Consider the following 17,247-nt stretch of genomic DNA (forward strand, 5'->3'; position numbering starts at 1 on the left):
AGGTTTCCACATCTAAGTACTTTCTGCTCTGTGTGATACAGATGACATGTTTACTGAGAAAACTGAAGAAATAATTTCACTGTGAACCACGTGAATACTGAAACTCCAGGAGAATTCTCGATTCAGTCTGTGAGACTGCACTGAGTTTTTTGCAGGTAGAAGTTGATAAAAAAAAAGTCTATGTAAAAGAAACCAAAATATTCACAGTTCTCTGCTGTTAGATGAAAGCTACTCTCAGCATGTAGGATTGAAGCTACATTGTGTAGGATTAAAACTGCGGTATGTAGTATTAAAGCTATGGTAAGTAGGATTAAAGCTACAGTGTGTATACATACTGTAGGTTTAATACCGTAGTATTAAAGCTACAGTGTGTAGTATTAAAGCTGCGGTATGTAGGATTAAAGCTGCGGTGTGTAGTATTAAAGCTACAGCGTGTGGATTAAAACTACAGTGTGTAGTATTAAAGCTATGGCATGTAGGATTAAAGCTGCAGTTTGAAGTATTAAAGCTGCAGAATGTAGGATTGAAACTACAGTACGTAGGATTAAAGCTACAGCGTGTAGGATTAAAACTACAGTATGTAGGATTAAAACTACAGCGTGTAGGATTAAAACTACGGTATGTAGGATTAAAACTACAGTGTGTAGTATTAAAGATGCGGTATGTAGGATTAAAGATGCAGTCTGAAGTATTAAAGCTGCAGAGTGTAGGATTGAAACAATGGTATGTAGGTTTAAAGCTGCAGAGTGTAGGATTGAAACTATGGTATGTAGGATTAAAGCTACAGCGTGTAGTATTAAAAGGTACAATGTGAAGGATTAAAGGTACAGTGTGCAGGATTAAAACTGCGGTATGTAGTACTGAAGCTATGGTATGTAGAATTAAAGCTGCAGTGTGTAGTATTAAAGGTACGGCGTGTAGTATTGCAGGTACAGTCTAAGATTTAGGGATGTTGCAGAAATGGAATATAGCATTCATAACATCTTTTCATTCATGTCTAATTAATTACACACTAGGAAAGATGAATAACATACAAATACTATGTGGGGAGGTAATGGTCTGGTGGTTAAGCATTGGGCTACGGACCAGAGGATCCTCAGTTCAAATCCCAGCAAGACCTGATAATCACTAAGGGCCATGGAGCAAGGTCCTTAATCCCAGAGTCGCTGCCGGTGTGGAGTGAGCGTCTGGTATGGCAACACCCTGACATCAGTGAGTGAGTGTGGGTGAATATGAGGCAGATGGAAAAGAGATAATTTAACAGCATTTACCTGCAACAATGAATAGATGTGTTTTTAATGAGACCTTCACATTTATATGGGAACAGGCCTGATCATGGAGGCTGCCATGTTGATACAGTAACCCAAAAAGGACAAACGTAGTCTGCATTTTGCGTTGTAAAGTATGGCCTGAAGACTGAAGTAAAAAAAAAAAAAAAGAAAGAAAACTGGAATCAGTTGCTGCTCCCTCATACACCCTCTACTGGTTGCTTGTGCAGGCTAATATATTTTGAACCCTCAATTTTGTGAATTGCAGAATCATAAATACTGCTTATCACAAGAGAAGGAAAGGCAGAATGAATGTCCATCGCCAAAGAAGTGAAAATGTGAAAAGAATCCAAATTATGACCAGTGATGGCATAATGCAATCTGCATCAATATAAAATATAACCAGCAACACTCAAGTGTCCTTCTTAATAAAAGTTTTAATGACTCACGGCAAGACGACAGGATCAGGAGCACAGACGTGTTTTGACTAGGTACGTCACACTGATGAAGACCTAGACCAGCATGGATATCTGCAACCTTATCACTAGATGACACTAAATGCTGCACACTGTAGCTTTAAAACACCGTCTGGTTAAAAACATGTTTTAAAATAGTACTACTGAGAACCTAAAACAGTAAATTCATGAACAACAGAGGGGTTTGCTTTATTAAATGACAGGTTTCTAGTTGTCTTCATAAACTGATGCAAGTTATTGGTAATTAAAAGTGATGAGCATATATCAACTTTTATGTGTGGAGTAATTTGAATCACCAGGACTCAGAGAATGCCTGGATTTATAAAATCATTAAATCTTTGATTTTTATTATTTTTTGACTTTTATTATTTCAGGCAAAAACCTAAAAAAAAAGAATCCTAAGGTACAGAAAGTATCTTTTTTACAGTTATTTACAACATCTTATTTTACACACTGAAGGGAAGAAAACAAGGGCATGGATGGGATAGTGAGTATGGAAATTCATTGCTGGTACAACTGCAGCTGTGAGACTATAAAACATGGTTTTTATTGTTGTTCATTTATGATGACACCAACATGTGGGGTGTCCAAAACCTTCAACCCATACAGAGACAATCCCCTGACATGAGCTCAAATATGATGAATTATTTCAAACTAAATGTTTTATTTCTGTCGTCCTTACTCGGCTTAATGGTCAGTCGGTTTCCATGATGACTGCACGTCACACACTCGTCTCAAAGTGAGGCAACTTTTTACAGCTCAGGATGTGGGATAGAACTCTGTGCTGATGGCGATACCTGACAATGACAACAACAATCAATCAATCCAAAAAATACACAGATTTAAGGACGTTCACACTTCCTCCAGGTTAACCTGGAGTTGCATCAGCAAGGGTATCCGGTGTAAACTTTGTGCCAAATACCAGTGTGGATCTGGCTGTATCTGGTGGAGAAACCCTGAACAGACAGGAGCAGCCAAAAGGATGACGATGACAACAACAAAAACAACAACAATAACAACAACAACAGCGTTTATATATCAGTGGAACTTTGCCCCCCCAAGAAAGAAAAGATTACTTGTTGAAACCCAGACATTTTTCACATAATTTCCTAATAAATAAATAAAATGATGTTTCTTGATAAATGGCAAATGGACTGCATTTATATAGCACTTATAGCACTGCATCAGACGCTCAAAGTACTTTACAATTATGCCTCACATTCACCCCGATGTTCAAGCCTAACACCTTACCCACTAGACCATCACCTCCCCTTGATGGTCTTCATGATGTTCTTGTTGACTTATTGAGTTTATTGCTAATACTCTGCCAGACTGGATCATACAAATACACTCTTAAATATATTATTTTCTCATATTCCTCACATATTTTTCAGATAGTGAAAGTAGCTAGCAAATAAGGCAGTTTATTAGTGCACTGCCAAGCTAATTACCTTGTTGAGTTAGTGTGTCGCTGACTCAAAAAACAGGTTTCATGAGTTTCACAGTGAGCAGACAATAACAGATTCTGATAAAAATGTATTTGTCGTGTAATGTAGTGATGATGCCCAGTTTGTAGTTTTGTTCATTGCAGTTGTGACATTAGACATAATAACACCGCTAACACAATAGCTGCCCGCGAATCTTTCTTGGAATTTTAATTACTTTAGTTAATTACTGGTACATTTTGTTTGTGTGTCTATATGTGGCCCTGCAATAGACTTTCGGCCTGTCCAGAGTGAATTCTGCCTCTTGCATAATTACTGATGGGATAGGCTCCATCCCATAATCCTTAATTAGAATAAGCGGGTATAGATAGTGAATGAATTAATGAATATAGTTCATATATAGATAAGATAGAAGAACTAGAGTTCTAACTTCCAATGGCACATAAGTGTCACAAATGGGGAAAATCCTGGTGACCAGTGGAAAGCAGTGGAAATCTGACACTCAACAGTGAAGCAGTGCAATAATTCATTTGAGCAAAACCATAAAAATAAACATATCAATAGTAATTACTAGAAATGCATTTTATTTATTTATTTTTAGGATGAATTGTCAATATAAGGACAGAATGTCCTTGACGCTGAAGTCACTATCCGGCACTCTGCACAGTGTAGTGCTGAAAAGTCCATCCATGCATGTAATATTCTGTAAATCTGTGTATCAGCATCACATATAACATTAACCATAATGATGTTTCTCACTAATATTTTTTTAATTAAGAGAAACCCCTCCTTGGCTCTTGGCTGCTGAGAATGTGGTCGATCCATAAAACGCACTTATAACATGAATATACTCACTTGCTAATGACTCTCTGTATCTCTCGGTTCTCCTCCTCTGTGAGCTTCAGCAGAACCTGCTCCAGGATCGGAAGCTCCAAGTTCAGATACTGGGCTACCTGAGAGACCACAGGAACACAGTGATGTAGTAATAAAGTCAGCTGAAAGATTGGATCTTTGTCACAAAAGAAAAACAAATCTGTTTCAAGTCGCTTCAGTTGCAAATGTGAACGTAACCTGAATGTCATGCACAAACATCTGTGTGACCCACCAGTGCAAAACAAGACAGTTTGGCCTTTGATATACTTCTATTTAATATAATCTGCACTCACATCATTGCTGACCTCCTCTTCATCCTTGTCCATCAGAAACATCTTCATGATGTTCTCAGAAGGTCCTTGGAGTATTCGCTCCCATAAGGGATGGTCTCTGTCACTCAGTTTCCTCTTTTCTGGACAAGACACACACACACACACACACACACACACACACACACACACACACACACACACACACACACACACACACACACACACACACACACACACACACACACACACACACACACACACTTTCTTAAAAAAAATACCCGTTATTTAAATTTTGTTCTGGTATATGTGACAAATCATACCTCCACTCTGGTGAACAGAATACAGAGCAAACTCCTGAGGATCGTTCTCTATCTGTGAAACAGACAAACAAAACAGGCCAACAAGCTGATTCAGAGCTGAACCACTAAATGTTGATAGATATTATGACCTTCAAACAACCAGTAGGGGGGGAAGTACAGGTGGATGTCAAAAATTTCTTAAGCATCATGTCCATAAAATTAGCAAAATATCATCAATCCAGATTTTGACATGTTGAGCATCAAGCCCGCCTGCTGCAGACATCACACCAAATATGAAGGAAATCCACTCATTGTGATTTGGTTCCAGACAGACCATCTGATGGACAGATGCCCCTCACAGAGTGATGGATAAAAAACTAACTTAAACATTGGTCCTAAAGTTTCCATCTAATTATAATATTGTAGCATTAGATCTTTTTTTAACCATAAGTAAAATCACAACACTGCCTGTATGTTTGGGGTTTCCACCCGTGTCCCCCATTGGAATTCTAACCTTATCATTGGTTAGAGAGATTTGTTCACCGGGAACTGTTACCCTGGGAGATTGTCCACAAGCTGATTACAGATCAGCTCCAATATGCTAAAATGGGATTCAAAAATCCACTGTGGATGGGCAATCATGTGTGATCCCTTCCTTGGAATAGGGGGACTGTAGCCTTTTCTTGAAGTCAGACCCTTTAGGAGAGTTCATTAGCATGTACCTAATTGGCCTCTTACCACAGGATCTAGATGGACAAATGAATTGAGTACAAAGGAAAGAAAGAACAAATAAGGCTGCATGGCAGAGCTCGGGCCTTGGTCTGCTAATTCTGAGCTGCAGAAATGAGCTCTTTGGGGTCTTGTCCGGGAGCTCAACAGATAAACTGGTGCAGTGATGGGGTCTTTGATTCTGACTATTTGGAAATGACCTTTGTGACTGATGGGTGAATTACAATGACTAGTAAAAATTCACTTTGACTATAATTCTGTTACTGTAGAATTGCCCAGTTCTCAGGTGTGATCATGAACTTTGAGCAATGATAAGTAGAAAATGAACACAAATGAAACAGCCTGAAATGAATTCCCTTGACTCACCACTGAAGACATTTGAGGAGCTCCAGCATCCTGACATAATACAGTAGAACAAAAGGAACCAGCTAAAAAGGTTAACCAATCTGATAAAACCTTAAGCTTCACCAGGAGATACTGGAAGAGGTAACTGAGGAAAAGGACATTTTGGCTTCCTAACTTAACTCAATGCCACCGTAATAAGGATCAAGATTCTTCTTCTTTTTCTTCCTCTACTTTTGTATTTTCAACATATCAGTGGATCAATATTTTTGATGGACTTTGTCCTCATAGATCAGTCCTGAAGCTTCTCTCCACTCAGCCTCTTTTCTTCTAAATCACACAGACTGAGTAATGGACTTAACAGATTCAGAGGAATTAAAAATAAATAAATAAATAAAAAGTCTTTTGTACTTTTTATTTAAGTGAAGCCACATTTTCACCTTTATATTTCGGCACCAAAACTCACCTTGAACTTGTTCAATAGCTGTTCAATCACTTGGTGTGTGGACATCCTGCTGGAGATCCGAACTTTAGTTGGAATACCATACGATGGAGTGAAGATAGACGTCTGGACAGATATGAGTGGGAGGGTTCAATCCAAAAGTGACCAATATTTGAGTGTGGGTTATACTGTATACAGAGAAGGAAAGGCCAAGTTTGGCTGAGACCTGCCTTATAGTTATAAAAGTGCCCGTTGATGGAAAAGCGGTGTTGGCGTTCTTGCTCTCTTTGTGCTGCTGATTTACCCTTACTTCTCCTCCTCTTAACTAATGAGGCGTCACTCATACACCGGAACAGGTTAGACTCTGCTTCCATCTCTGATTTCGTCATCCTTGGAGAACGCAGTGTGGTGCTTTCATAAATAACAGGACCTACAAAGTGACCAGGATCACACAGTTTAATCATTTAATAGTTAAAGTTTCAAATCATATGTTTAAAAAAGATTTGTTGTAGCATGTCAGCATGAACAGATGAACAAATACACACACACATATATATATATATATATACATATACACATATATAGCTAACCTGGCAGAGGTTTGTTCTCGATGCGTTCATGTGGTGTCTCCGCCATTTCATCGATCTGATGAAGGTCGTTATATTCTCCCCATCGTGACATACTCCTAAAAACACAAACATTGTCTCAGTAAGATCCACATTGTTCTGATGGAGCGCCTGAGTCACTACTAATCAATGTGTTTCAAATCGACTTCCACCAACAAGACAATCAGCAAACAAAAGATGGCAACTTCAGGATTTCAGATGTCACTAAACCCCCTTGTCTGTACATTTTTTTTTGTGGACACCAATCAGTTCCTGTGCATCTCACCCTCCTTCAAAAACAAAAGAAAAGGACCAGCTGGAGTTCACCAGATAAACCAGGAAACACCTAAAACTAATCACTGACCAGCTTGATTCCTGAGAGGCTGGAGTTGAAATCTGGTGTCTTAAAGTGACCAAAAAAGGAATTCCGAACTTTCTTGTTTTTATTTTGTTAGATCTTACACTTCAACTCAAGAACAATGGAAACTAAAACAGAAATGTTGCATCGTTACCACCTTGGGCTCTGGATGGCAAGCTCCCAGGCAGACAGCTCTACCATCTACACATCTCTAAAACAATTATCTAGCCAGGTGAAGCATGGGCAAGTCCTTGGCCTTCTCCTGCCACTGGGGTCTGACCAAAATCTCAAAGCTGATGCAACCTCACAATAAAAGTGGCTCTCCTCATCTAAGTCTCCTTAAGTAACTGCTTGTTTGACACAAAATTGTTCCAGAGGTACCCAAGGATTTCTCCAAAGAGACCTGGTACTAAAGATATCCAGTCATCTCCTTAGGTCACTGCTTGGTGTCCAAATCTCAGAGCCATACAGCAAGAGAGAAAGCACCAAAACCCTAAAAACGTGGACATTCGTTATTCTGCATTGGTATCAGCATCACCAAACACCTCCATCCAGCGTCTTCATGACTCCATAAGGCCTACCCAGGCTTCTCTGGATCTCAAAGACCAAAGACACAGAGACATCAACGTCACTGCAGAGATAAGTGAATGTCTGAACACTTTCACCACATAGAACTGGAACACTTCTGACAGTAGAGTCTCTGAAGTTTTTAAAAGCCTGGATCTTAGTCTTGATCCAGGACCATTACATACACAGACACTTTGATTCCTCAGTGAGCTTCTCAAGTGTTGCAATCCACAAACAACACATGTTCGTCTGAGAAGTCAAGGTCACTAAACCATTAAGTTGCTGGTTACCATGACCCAACCAAACGCCCAATCCATGCAAACACTGAACAGTGTAGGAGCCAGAACATATCCCTAAGGAACTCCGCTGAAAGCCAGCAATCGTGAGGTCCTTGCATGTTACTAAAAATGCTGCAATACTGTGAAGTCAGAGAATTGTTTCTCTATGCTGTGTGAAACAGATATTTTAGAGACATTGAAGAGAACCTCTTGTTTCCAACTGGACTGAGTGGACCGGTGGCGTCCACTGAGTTTGCAGGAGGAATGGGCTGAATCTGTTTGTCGTCTTGTATTTTTAGTCTGATGGGTCTGCGAACGCCCCACGAGATGTTCAGGAAACCTTCCACCACCACCTCCCCGCCATCGCTCTGTAACGCACACCACAAATTTGTACGGAGACATTTTTATTTACGTTTCAGTATTTCTGACAAATAGATGAGATTTGTACTAAATTCCTGAAGGCAATAAAAAGACTAAATATCAATGATGTAAAATAGGACTGAGACAAAACCATAATCTTACTTTTTTTTTTTAATTAGCTGTTAATTGATGTCCAATTAATGACAACAGAAGAGAAATAACCAGAACATGAGCATTATACCTGGTGGTAAGAGAGATGCAACTGAGTCTGATTCTTTAGGAAACAGTTATAAGTCCTCAGCAGTGAAACAAACTCGGCTCTAAAGAACAAAACACAAAGTGACGCACAACACATCAAACTGTGACAGAAAGGTCTACATCACACAGATGAACTGCCTCAAAAAGAACCTAGATTTTTATCATGTTTTACATGAAAAATTTGGTAATTTTCTTCCATTTCAAGTTTGTAATGCACACAAAAGTGTCTGGTGCTAAATATACCATATTTGACATAAGATATTATCTTGTTTTATAATATAGCTTCACACAAACTTGAGACAGAGTACTGTGCTCACAACATACAAGCTTGTGTCCATATGACTACTGCTGATGCTGACAAGACAGTAACTGCTGGTCACAAGGTAGCATTTGTTGTTAAATAAAGTATCTTGACCTTGGGAGATAAGATCTTGCGCTCATAACACACAATTGTGTGTCCATGGGATACTACTGATACTGACAAGACAGCACCTGCTGGTCACAATGTAACATTTGTCGCTCATGAAAAAGTATCTTGTGCTAGGCAGACAGCATCATGTGCTCATAGCATTCAATCATGTGATAGTACTACTTCAAGAGATCATCATCCTGAAACCTTATTGGATGTTCAGTGACCCACCTGGACAGGACCCGTCCATTTCCTGCTTGGATCACTGGAGGAAGAGCAGCTTTATTCATCCCTGGTCCAAAACAAATAAGAACAGAATCGAGTGCCCATCAGAATTATTCTGAAGTCACAAAATAAACAAGGTCTTCTATGAAAATAAAGAAATCAGTTTATTTCTACACCCGACAGACATTCAGAGCAAAATGACAGAATACGACCGTTTTCCAAAATAAAGTCTGAAATTAAACCCGCTTACCTCCAGCTGACAGTCTTTGGTTTTCTGTACTTTAAATATCTCTGTGACATTCTCTCTGTCTCTCTCTCAGATTTAATAACAGTACTCCACCCAGTAACCAATGACGACTGCATGGACTCAGATGCATGTTTGTCTTTCTCTCGCTGACACACACACACACACACACACACACACACACACACACACACACACACACACACACACACACACACACACACACACACACACACACACACACACACACACACACTGATTTGTGGAACAGCCACGTGGCCTCTCTCTCTCTCCTCTCTCTCTCTCTCTTTCTCTCTCAAGCCTCCTTCAGTTTTTTTTGTGACTGATGCCGCAGAGTTTCTTTGCCTGTTTCCTGCTCAGAAATATTTCAGGTATTCACTGCGTCAACAACAATCCAAAGACTGTCGCCACGGAATCCAGACAGACACTCACCACAGCACCTACAGCTCTGTGGAGAACTGTCCTTTTAATGATATGTGCTGGACGTATTAGTCCATCAACCCAATCAGTACAACTTCATGAGGATAAACAACACTGACAGTCCAGCCTCAGTGTACCTTCATAACACAATATATGTATGGTGGCCATTCAGGGTGGCAGATAAAGCCAGAAAGGGGTCACTGAAGGATCACAGAGGGGTCAACATTTAAAAATGCACCAATAATATTAACAGGTATAGCACATTATTTGTCTGGTCATTAAGATTCCAAAAAGGTATAGTTTGGACTTTCTATGACTGAGTGTTTTGGAGTTATGGGGTAAAAACAACAAAAATTGGGACAAAGGTCAACTGCAGTTTGTATAGGAGTCAAAAATTAAACTAGCTCCAATTTTGATAAAAAGCGATAAAACTTATTAACTGGGACCACGAGTCACATGGCCTGACGTCGGCAATCATCATTAGGTGAAAATAGAACATTCACAGAGGCTAATTAAAGGTACAGTGTGTAGGTTTTAGTGCCATCTAGCGGAGAGGTTTCAGAGTGCATTATGCAGTAAGCGACTCTCGACTAGATGTCATGGGATGGTCAGCCAGCCATTATGGAAAAATGTTAAACCTCCTTCTGTTCTGGCAGTAAATTGCATTGCAACACCCACCGATGCGTTAACCCCCGACAAAGAACTTCGAAAGGTTCATGACTGTGTCGAAGTGATTGTGCAACCACTGAGTTATGGAGCCGAAGCATCAAAAGGCCTTAAGTATGGCTGTTTTAGACTCCTGTATCAACATGGCCGTCCCCCGTGTAGATCTGAGGGGTTAATTTTAAATTCATCAAAACAATTTGATTTGTTGATTAATTCATTGTACGCTAATGAACACCAATGGTTAGTGATGCTATGATCCATTTCTGATGACAAATGCCTCTGAAAACTGCACACTGTATCTTCAATCCTGCACACTGTAGTGTTAATTCTGTAAACATTATCTTTAATCCTACTTTTTATTACGACACTGTAATTTTTAATCCGACGCAATGTAACTTTTAATCAAACACACTGTATCTTTAATCCTGCACACTGTAGATTTTAATCCTGCACACTATAGATTTTAATCCAACACATTGTAATTTTTAATCCAACACACTGTATCTTTAATCCTGCACACTGTAGTGTTAATTCTGTAAACATTATCTTTAATCCTACTTTTTATTACGACACTGTAATTTTTAATCCGACGCAATGTAACTTTTAATCAAACACACTGTATCTTTAATCCTGCACACTGTAGATTTTAATCCTGCACACTATAGATTTTAATCCAACACATTGTAATTTTTAATCCAACACACTGTATCTTTAATCCTGCACACTGTAGTTTTAATCCTGCACATTGTAGATTTTAATCCAACACATTACAAGTTTTAATCCAACACACTGTATCTTTAATCCTGCACACTGTAGTTTTAATCCTGCACATTGTAGATTTTAATTCAACACATTACAAGTTTTAATCCAACACACTGTATCTTTAATCCTGCACACTGTATCTTTAATCCTGCACATTGTATCTTTAATCCTGTACACTGTAGGTTCAATACTACACACTGTAGTTTTTATTCTGACACAATGTACCTTAAATCCTCCATACCGTAGCATTAATCCTGCACACTGCACCTTTGAAGATTTGGGCATTACACCAGATTGGTCATTAAAATGAGTTTGCAGATAACACCTCAGTAAAAATTAATTAATTGACATTTATTTTCTCAATTTAATTCAGGAAGGTGAACATTTTAAAAACCTCATATATAAAGAATAGGGCTTTTTACAAACAAGATATTTATTTTAAACTTAAAGGCATTTTTTTCATTATTTTGTCAGTTGCAAAACAGTTCAGCCCTGCAGCACTTGTTCTTCTTCATGGTTTTGTGTGTGCTCATGGACACGCATGTTGAGATTCAGGCTGCACACACACAAACACACACAAACACACACACACACACATAGATCTGTGTGCTGGTATGTCCTCTGAGCGAGCTGAGAAATTTCAAGTCAAGGCTTGAAAGAGGACGCGTAATGCTGACTTCAGGTCAGAGAGATAACATGAATCAAAAATTCTGAACATTTGGAACCTGAAGCTTCAAAGAGTCATTGTAGGTGACCAGATTTCTGAAATGAGAACTGGAGATCTGTTTGGGATCAGCAGTCAAGATATCACAGAGCTTAGGGGGATAAGAATTATATTGATCTGGGCTTGATTCTCAGTCAGGCTACCCATCTGTTTCCTTGGACAAGACGCTAAGGTCTAACCCCAATTCATGCTCTGACCCTTGACCCCCTCACAGATACAACGTCCCTTGGAAAGAGGCTGCAGCAGTTCAAGAAGGGGACAAATCCCATTCCCTGAGGACTGCCATGTTGTGCACTGAATTATATGATACACGATTTACCTGTTTTAACTGCAGATTTTCACGTCTGGACTGCAGTTTTAACATAAACTAATAAACTTAACTTGATTAGATAAACTGGCTTGTATGAATGTGATACAAACTACTACATTTATTTATGATCAATACAGTGTACAATAAATGTATTTAAAACATGCTATTTTTTAGCCTACAATTAGGTAAATCTCTTTTACCTGATTTATCAATGTTTTATTGACAAATAAATCTCAAAGTTTATTAATTTTAGATTAAAAATATAATACAAATTGATGGAAATTATATTATATTTTATATAATAACTAAGTGCACCCTTTACTATAACACATTATATAACACATTATATAACACATAACACACATTATACGAGGTCTGTTAGAAAAGTATCCGACCTTTTTATTTTTTTCAAAAACCATATGGATTTGAATCACGTGTGATTGCATCAGCCAAGCTTGAACCTTTGTGCGCATGCGTGAGTTTTTTCACGCCTGTCGGGTACGTCATTCGCCTGTGAGCAGGCTTTGTGTAAGCACTGGTCCACCCCTCTCGTCGGATTTTTATTGCGAATAAATGTCTGAATGATTTGGAGCTTTGCTGCATCAATTTTTTCCAGAAACTGTGAGAGACCACCAGGTGGACACCATTCGGAAAATTCAGATGGCTTTCAGGGACGATTTTATGGGGATTACACAGATTAAGGAGTGCTCCAGCCGGTTTAAAGACCGCCCACAGCTGCTGAGAGCGCGCCGCGCTCCGAGCGCCGATCGACAGGCTGAATCAACCAGATCATTTCCAACGTGAAGGCTTTGTTGGTCCGGGACGTCATCTGACTTACACAAAAATGGCAGGAGACATGGACATCAGTACTTTTTCGACACATTCCACTGTTACAGGAGTTTTTTTCATGGAAAGAGAAGCGGAGAGATGCGCCACGGAGCTGTTCATGACGCGACACAAAACCACCTCCGTGTTGGTCTCACAGGACGGCTTTGAGATGGCTTTCAGATGGCTTTCGGTGGTTTTTCAGTCGTGTGACTATACGAGAAATTGTGGATGAGCTGGACATGCCAGAACATGTCCTGTGAGGCTTCATCACGGCGTTGCTTTGCGCCATGCGGCACCGCGGAGGAATTCTGTGCGTCGCGGCGGTGCCGCATGGTGCAAAGCAACGCCGTGATGAAGCCTCACAGGACATGTTCTGGCATGTCGAGGCTCACTGCTCACACAAAGCCTGCTCACAGGCGAATGATGCAACCGACAGGCGTGAAAAAACTCACGCATGTGCACGAAGGTTCAAGCTTGGCTGATGCAAACACACGTGATTCAAATCCATATGGTTTTTGAAAAAAATAAAAAGGTTGGATACTTTTCTAACAGACCTCGTATAACACACTTATAGAAAGTGGGCACAAAGGGCCAAAAATGTCTGCCTGCGAGGGTACGTGCCCTTGACAATGTGACAGTGGGACAGCCCTAAACCCTGACACCCTGACGTGAAGGCGCTTTAAAGTCTTGAGGGTGGATATTGAGACAGGGCTTCAGTCTACATCCCAGTCAATCCAGCTGTAAATGGGTGGAGTGGGACATTAATCTGTGAAGGATTGGCATCCTGTCCAGGGTGAGTCGTAGACTCTAATCTACTTCGCTTTGCAGAATCCAGAGATAAGACCATGGGTGAAATTTGGTGGGGGATGGGGGGACATGTCCCCCCCACCTTTTCAACCAGGAGGGACAGAATACAGTATGTCCCCCCACCTTCTGACATATATGTGTGTATTTGAAACATGCTATGCCCGTCTTATGTGCAAACCATGTCAGTCTTATGTGCAAAACCATGTCAGAATAGTATCTTTGTTTCTGCAAGTTTGTATTTTTAGCAGCATTAACTTGTTTACAACACCTGTTTCTTGTTTGTCACATTCAGAATTTTCTGGGACTGCATTTGCCCAGATTTGAAACCAAAAATAGTTGCCTCTAGGGACTAGAGTCTACACGTAAGTATCAATGGACCATATGCTAATTTACTAAATTCTGAAAGTTAGAAAAGGAAATCAGAAAAGCTATCTGGGACCTCAGAAAGCCCATCTGCAATTATTGCTTGATCTCCAAAATCAGTCTATGCACGCAAAATTATGTTCAGTATGAGTGTTGTCATTAGTGCCACTTTGAAAATTAAATTCATGATAAGTAATTTATTCTAAACTTATGATCTGTTGTTTTTTCAAACTTATGCAACAACAAATCTTGAGAAAAAAATACAGTATGCGATAGTTAATAATTATTAAGAGCCTGTTCTTTCATATTTATGAATACATTTTACCACATTGCAGTTGTTTTTTTTAGTGAAAACTCAACCTATCATTCTTTTTGAGTTCTACACATGTGGTGATACCTTATTTACGCCAGGATGTTAATAAAATCAATGCTGTCTATTCTCAGAATAAAGTCCACAGTTTCAAATTGCATAAATCAAATGGTGTCCACTTTATGGTCTTCTCAAAACATTAAAATTACTGTTCTGGATGCTCAGAATGCATCTGAGCTTATCTAGAAACCGTTGGCTTCTGGGGACCTAAAATGGCCCCCAGACCCCCTGCCTAGGGACTTCGGCCCTGCAGGCCTCGTACTTTGTACCTCACAATTTCTAGTTCTAAATTGCGCCCTTGGATAAGACCCAACACCAACAAGCCCCAGGGCCTATAAAGATCATTATACCATTAAAATAGCCAATGTTTTTATGTCAAAAAGTCCCTTTAACTTCTCCTTTGATTCACTCAGGGTCACAACAGCAGATCAAAGTTGGATCTGCATGTTAATTTGGGAGATGTTTTACACTGGATGTCCTTCCAGACTCACACCCACATTACATGGAGAAGGGGAGGGGTGGTCTTGATGGTTAACTGACTGGCCACAAATAATAGTAGTAATAATAATAATAATAATAATACAAGAGGAAAGCAGAGGGTCACCTCTTTGAGTCTGGTCTGCTTGAGGTTTCTTCCTCAAATCAGAGGGAGTTTTTCCTTACCACTGTCACCTGTGTGCTTGTTCTAGGGGTTGGTAAGGTTAGACCTCACTTGTGTGAAACGCCTTGAGGCAGCTTTGTTGTGATTTGGCACTATATAAATGAAATAAAATTAGGAAAGGCTCAGGTTTCACATATTTTGACCATGATTAATTTACAGCCGTAAGTTTATTCCTGTTGTAAGCAGAATACCAAGCTCCTCGTCGTTGGTGTAGAGTGATGTCACCCAATCGTAAGGAGGCTACAATAAATGTTGCCCTGTATTAGCAGTTCCAAAATGTTTCTTTACATTTACTGAGGTAAATGTGAACACGTTTACAGTCGTAAGGATCCTGTTGGTGCTACAGTAGCTAGGATTTCATGACAGATTTACAGAAAAGTTTCGTGATATTTTCTTCACGTTGACTAAGCAGAATCACAAAACCACAGCGTTTGCATTAACTGACTGAATATGACTGCTGGGTTCTGTGTTCTCACAATAACTGTCATTCTAGTGAGCTTCTCAAGAGAACTATGAATACAGTAGTCATGGCGACGGAACTGTATGTCTAAGTATTTCCATTTCATTGATAAAAAACAATATTGCTGCAATGTCTTATATTATTTAGCAAGCTCTCTGTCACTTAGGCCGTCCACATGGACCACGCAGTGTATTTTAGAATGTCATGTGACTCCTTCTGTACTATACATCATGTGATCTGCAATAGCGGACAAACCGTTTCCGTTGCAGTTTAATGAAATAAGCCTTTTTACATCTCCTGAAAACACCTATGTTAGTGTAAAAAATATTTGCGATATTTGAGTTTTTTTTCAAAACACATGCATTTCTATTGAGTGTAGTTTCAATTTGCTACTTCAGTTTGCACAATTTGGGCAGTAACAGAAATCCACCGAAATACATTTTTCACCTGTTCAGTGGTGAGAAAAGCGGTTTAGTTTGGTTTTTAGTGCGCCCCATAGGATTACATTTGTATAGCCATTTAACTGTGACAGTGTTAGCGCTCTAAATCAGTACTAGACTGATTATCATAGTTTCTGTCTGAATTAAAAGTTGCCCCCCTCCTTTAAGAGTTAGCTGTTGGCCGTCCTGTGGAAGGAGAAACTTGGTGGACATATCAGTGTTAAAAATGTGCACACCATTGTTTTCTTCAGTACTTGATGAAACAAGTGGAATATAAAGAATCTTGGAAAAATTCACCTATTTGTGTTTAGTAGTTTACGCTTCTCCGATATGATTCAGTGAGACACGTCGGCTTGAAATGAAGATTCAGATAACCTTTTCTGGTGGATAACAAAAGCAGATGAAGCCACTCAGGAAGGACATACCTTTAAAAAAGTGCTATGATTCTACAGTTTTGTTTGTAGGCACACCTCATACACCAACCTCACAAGCATATCTGTTACAGATTATGATCTTTAGTATCTGCTTGGAACATAATCCCCTACAAATAAAGAAACGTGTGTGTGTGTGTGTGTGTGTTTGCCTAATGTACCTGGTCACTGAAGCTTCTTCACTCCATGTTCTGGTGCTCCTTGTGTTGCCGCGTGCTGTCACAGGTCAGAGTACAGTTCAGAGTTTGTGCAGCAACTGGTTAAATATTACAGGACATGTTGAGGCAGGGCTGAGAGGGCGGAGCCAACCCATACCTGATATGATTCACCTGTTTATCTATGTGAGAGAGAGAGACAGAGACAGAGAGAGAACATACCCACCATGGGTAAACAGTTTGGTCACTTTTGCATAGATTATCTAAGCTACATTCAAAATGAAATGCACACCACAATATAAATGTACAAATAAATATACATCTGTTTCTAATGGTGTTTTTGACTATGTTTGACTTCATTGTGTGACTTCTTTGTGAC

General features: G+C 39.5%; 1 protein-coding gene across 3 annotated transcripts; it reads right to left on the reverse strand.

Annotated features, from left to right (window-relative positions):
* Nucleotides 1-2,104: 2,104 nt before the first annotated feature.
* Nucleotides 2,105-16,967, reverse strand: rassf6 (Ras association domain family member 6). Of its 3 annotated transcripts, none has more exons than XM_034192673.1 (11): nucleotides 16,875-16,967; nucleotides 9,213-9,273; nucleotides 8,556-8,634; nucleotides 8,162-8,322; nucleotides 6,737-6,831; nucleotides 6,377-6,576; nucleotides 6,171-6,272; nucleotides 4,655-4,706; nucleotides 4,356-4,474; nucleotides 4,045-4,142; nucleotides 2,105-2,541 (listed from the first exon to the last, which is right to left on the reverse strand). In XM_034192673.1, exons 2-11 carry the CDS (start codon nucleotides 9,269-9,271, stop codon nucleotides 2,466-2,468), a joined length of 1,041 nt encoding a protein of 346 aa, XP_034048564.1. In that variant the 5' UTR covers nucleotides 9,272-9,273; nucleotides 16,875-16,967; the 3' UTR covers nucleotides 2,105-2,465. The 3 variants fall into 3 exon arrangements, with proteins under 3 accessions (XP_034048564.1, XP_034048565.1, XP_034048566.1); XM_034192674.1 differs by lacking the exon at nucleotides 16,875-16,967 and adding an exon at nucleotides 9,457-9,677 and having other exon boundaries at nucleotides 9,213-9,276; XM_034192675.1 differs by lacking the exon at nucleotides 2,105-2,541 and having other exon boundaries at nucleotides 4,041-4,142.
* Between the last annotated feature and the right edge of the window lie 280 nt (nucleotides 16,968-17,247).

Source organism: Thalassophryne amazonica, chromosome 17, assembly GCF_902500255.1.
Source record: "Thalassophryne amazonica chromosome 17, fThaAma1.1, whole genome shotgun sequence".
NCBI classification, from domain to species: Eukaryota; Metazoa; Chordata; class Actinopteri; order Batrachoidiformes; family Batrachoididae; genus Thalassophryne; species Thalassophryne amazonica.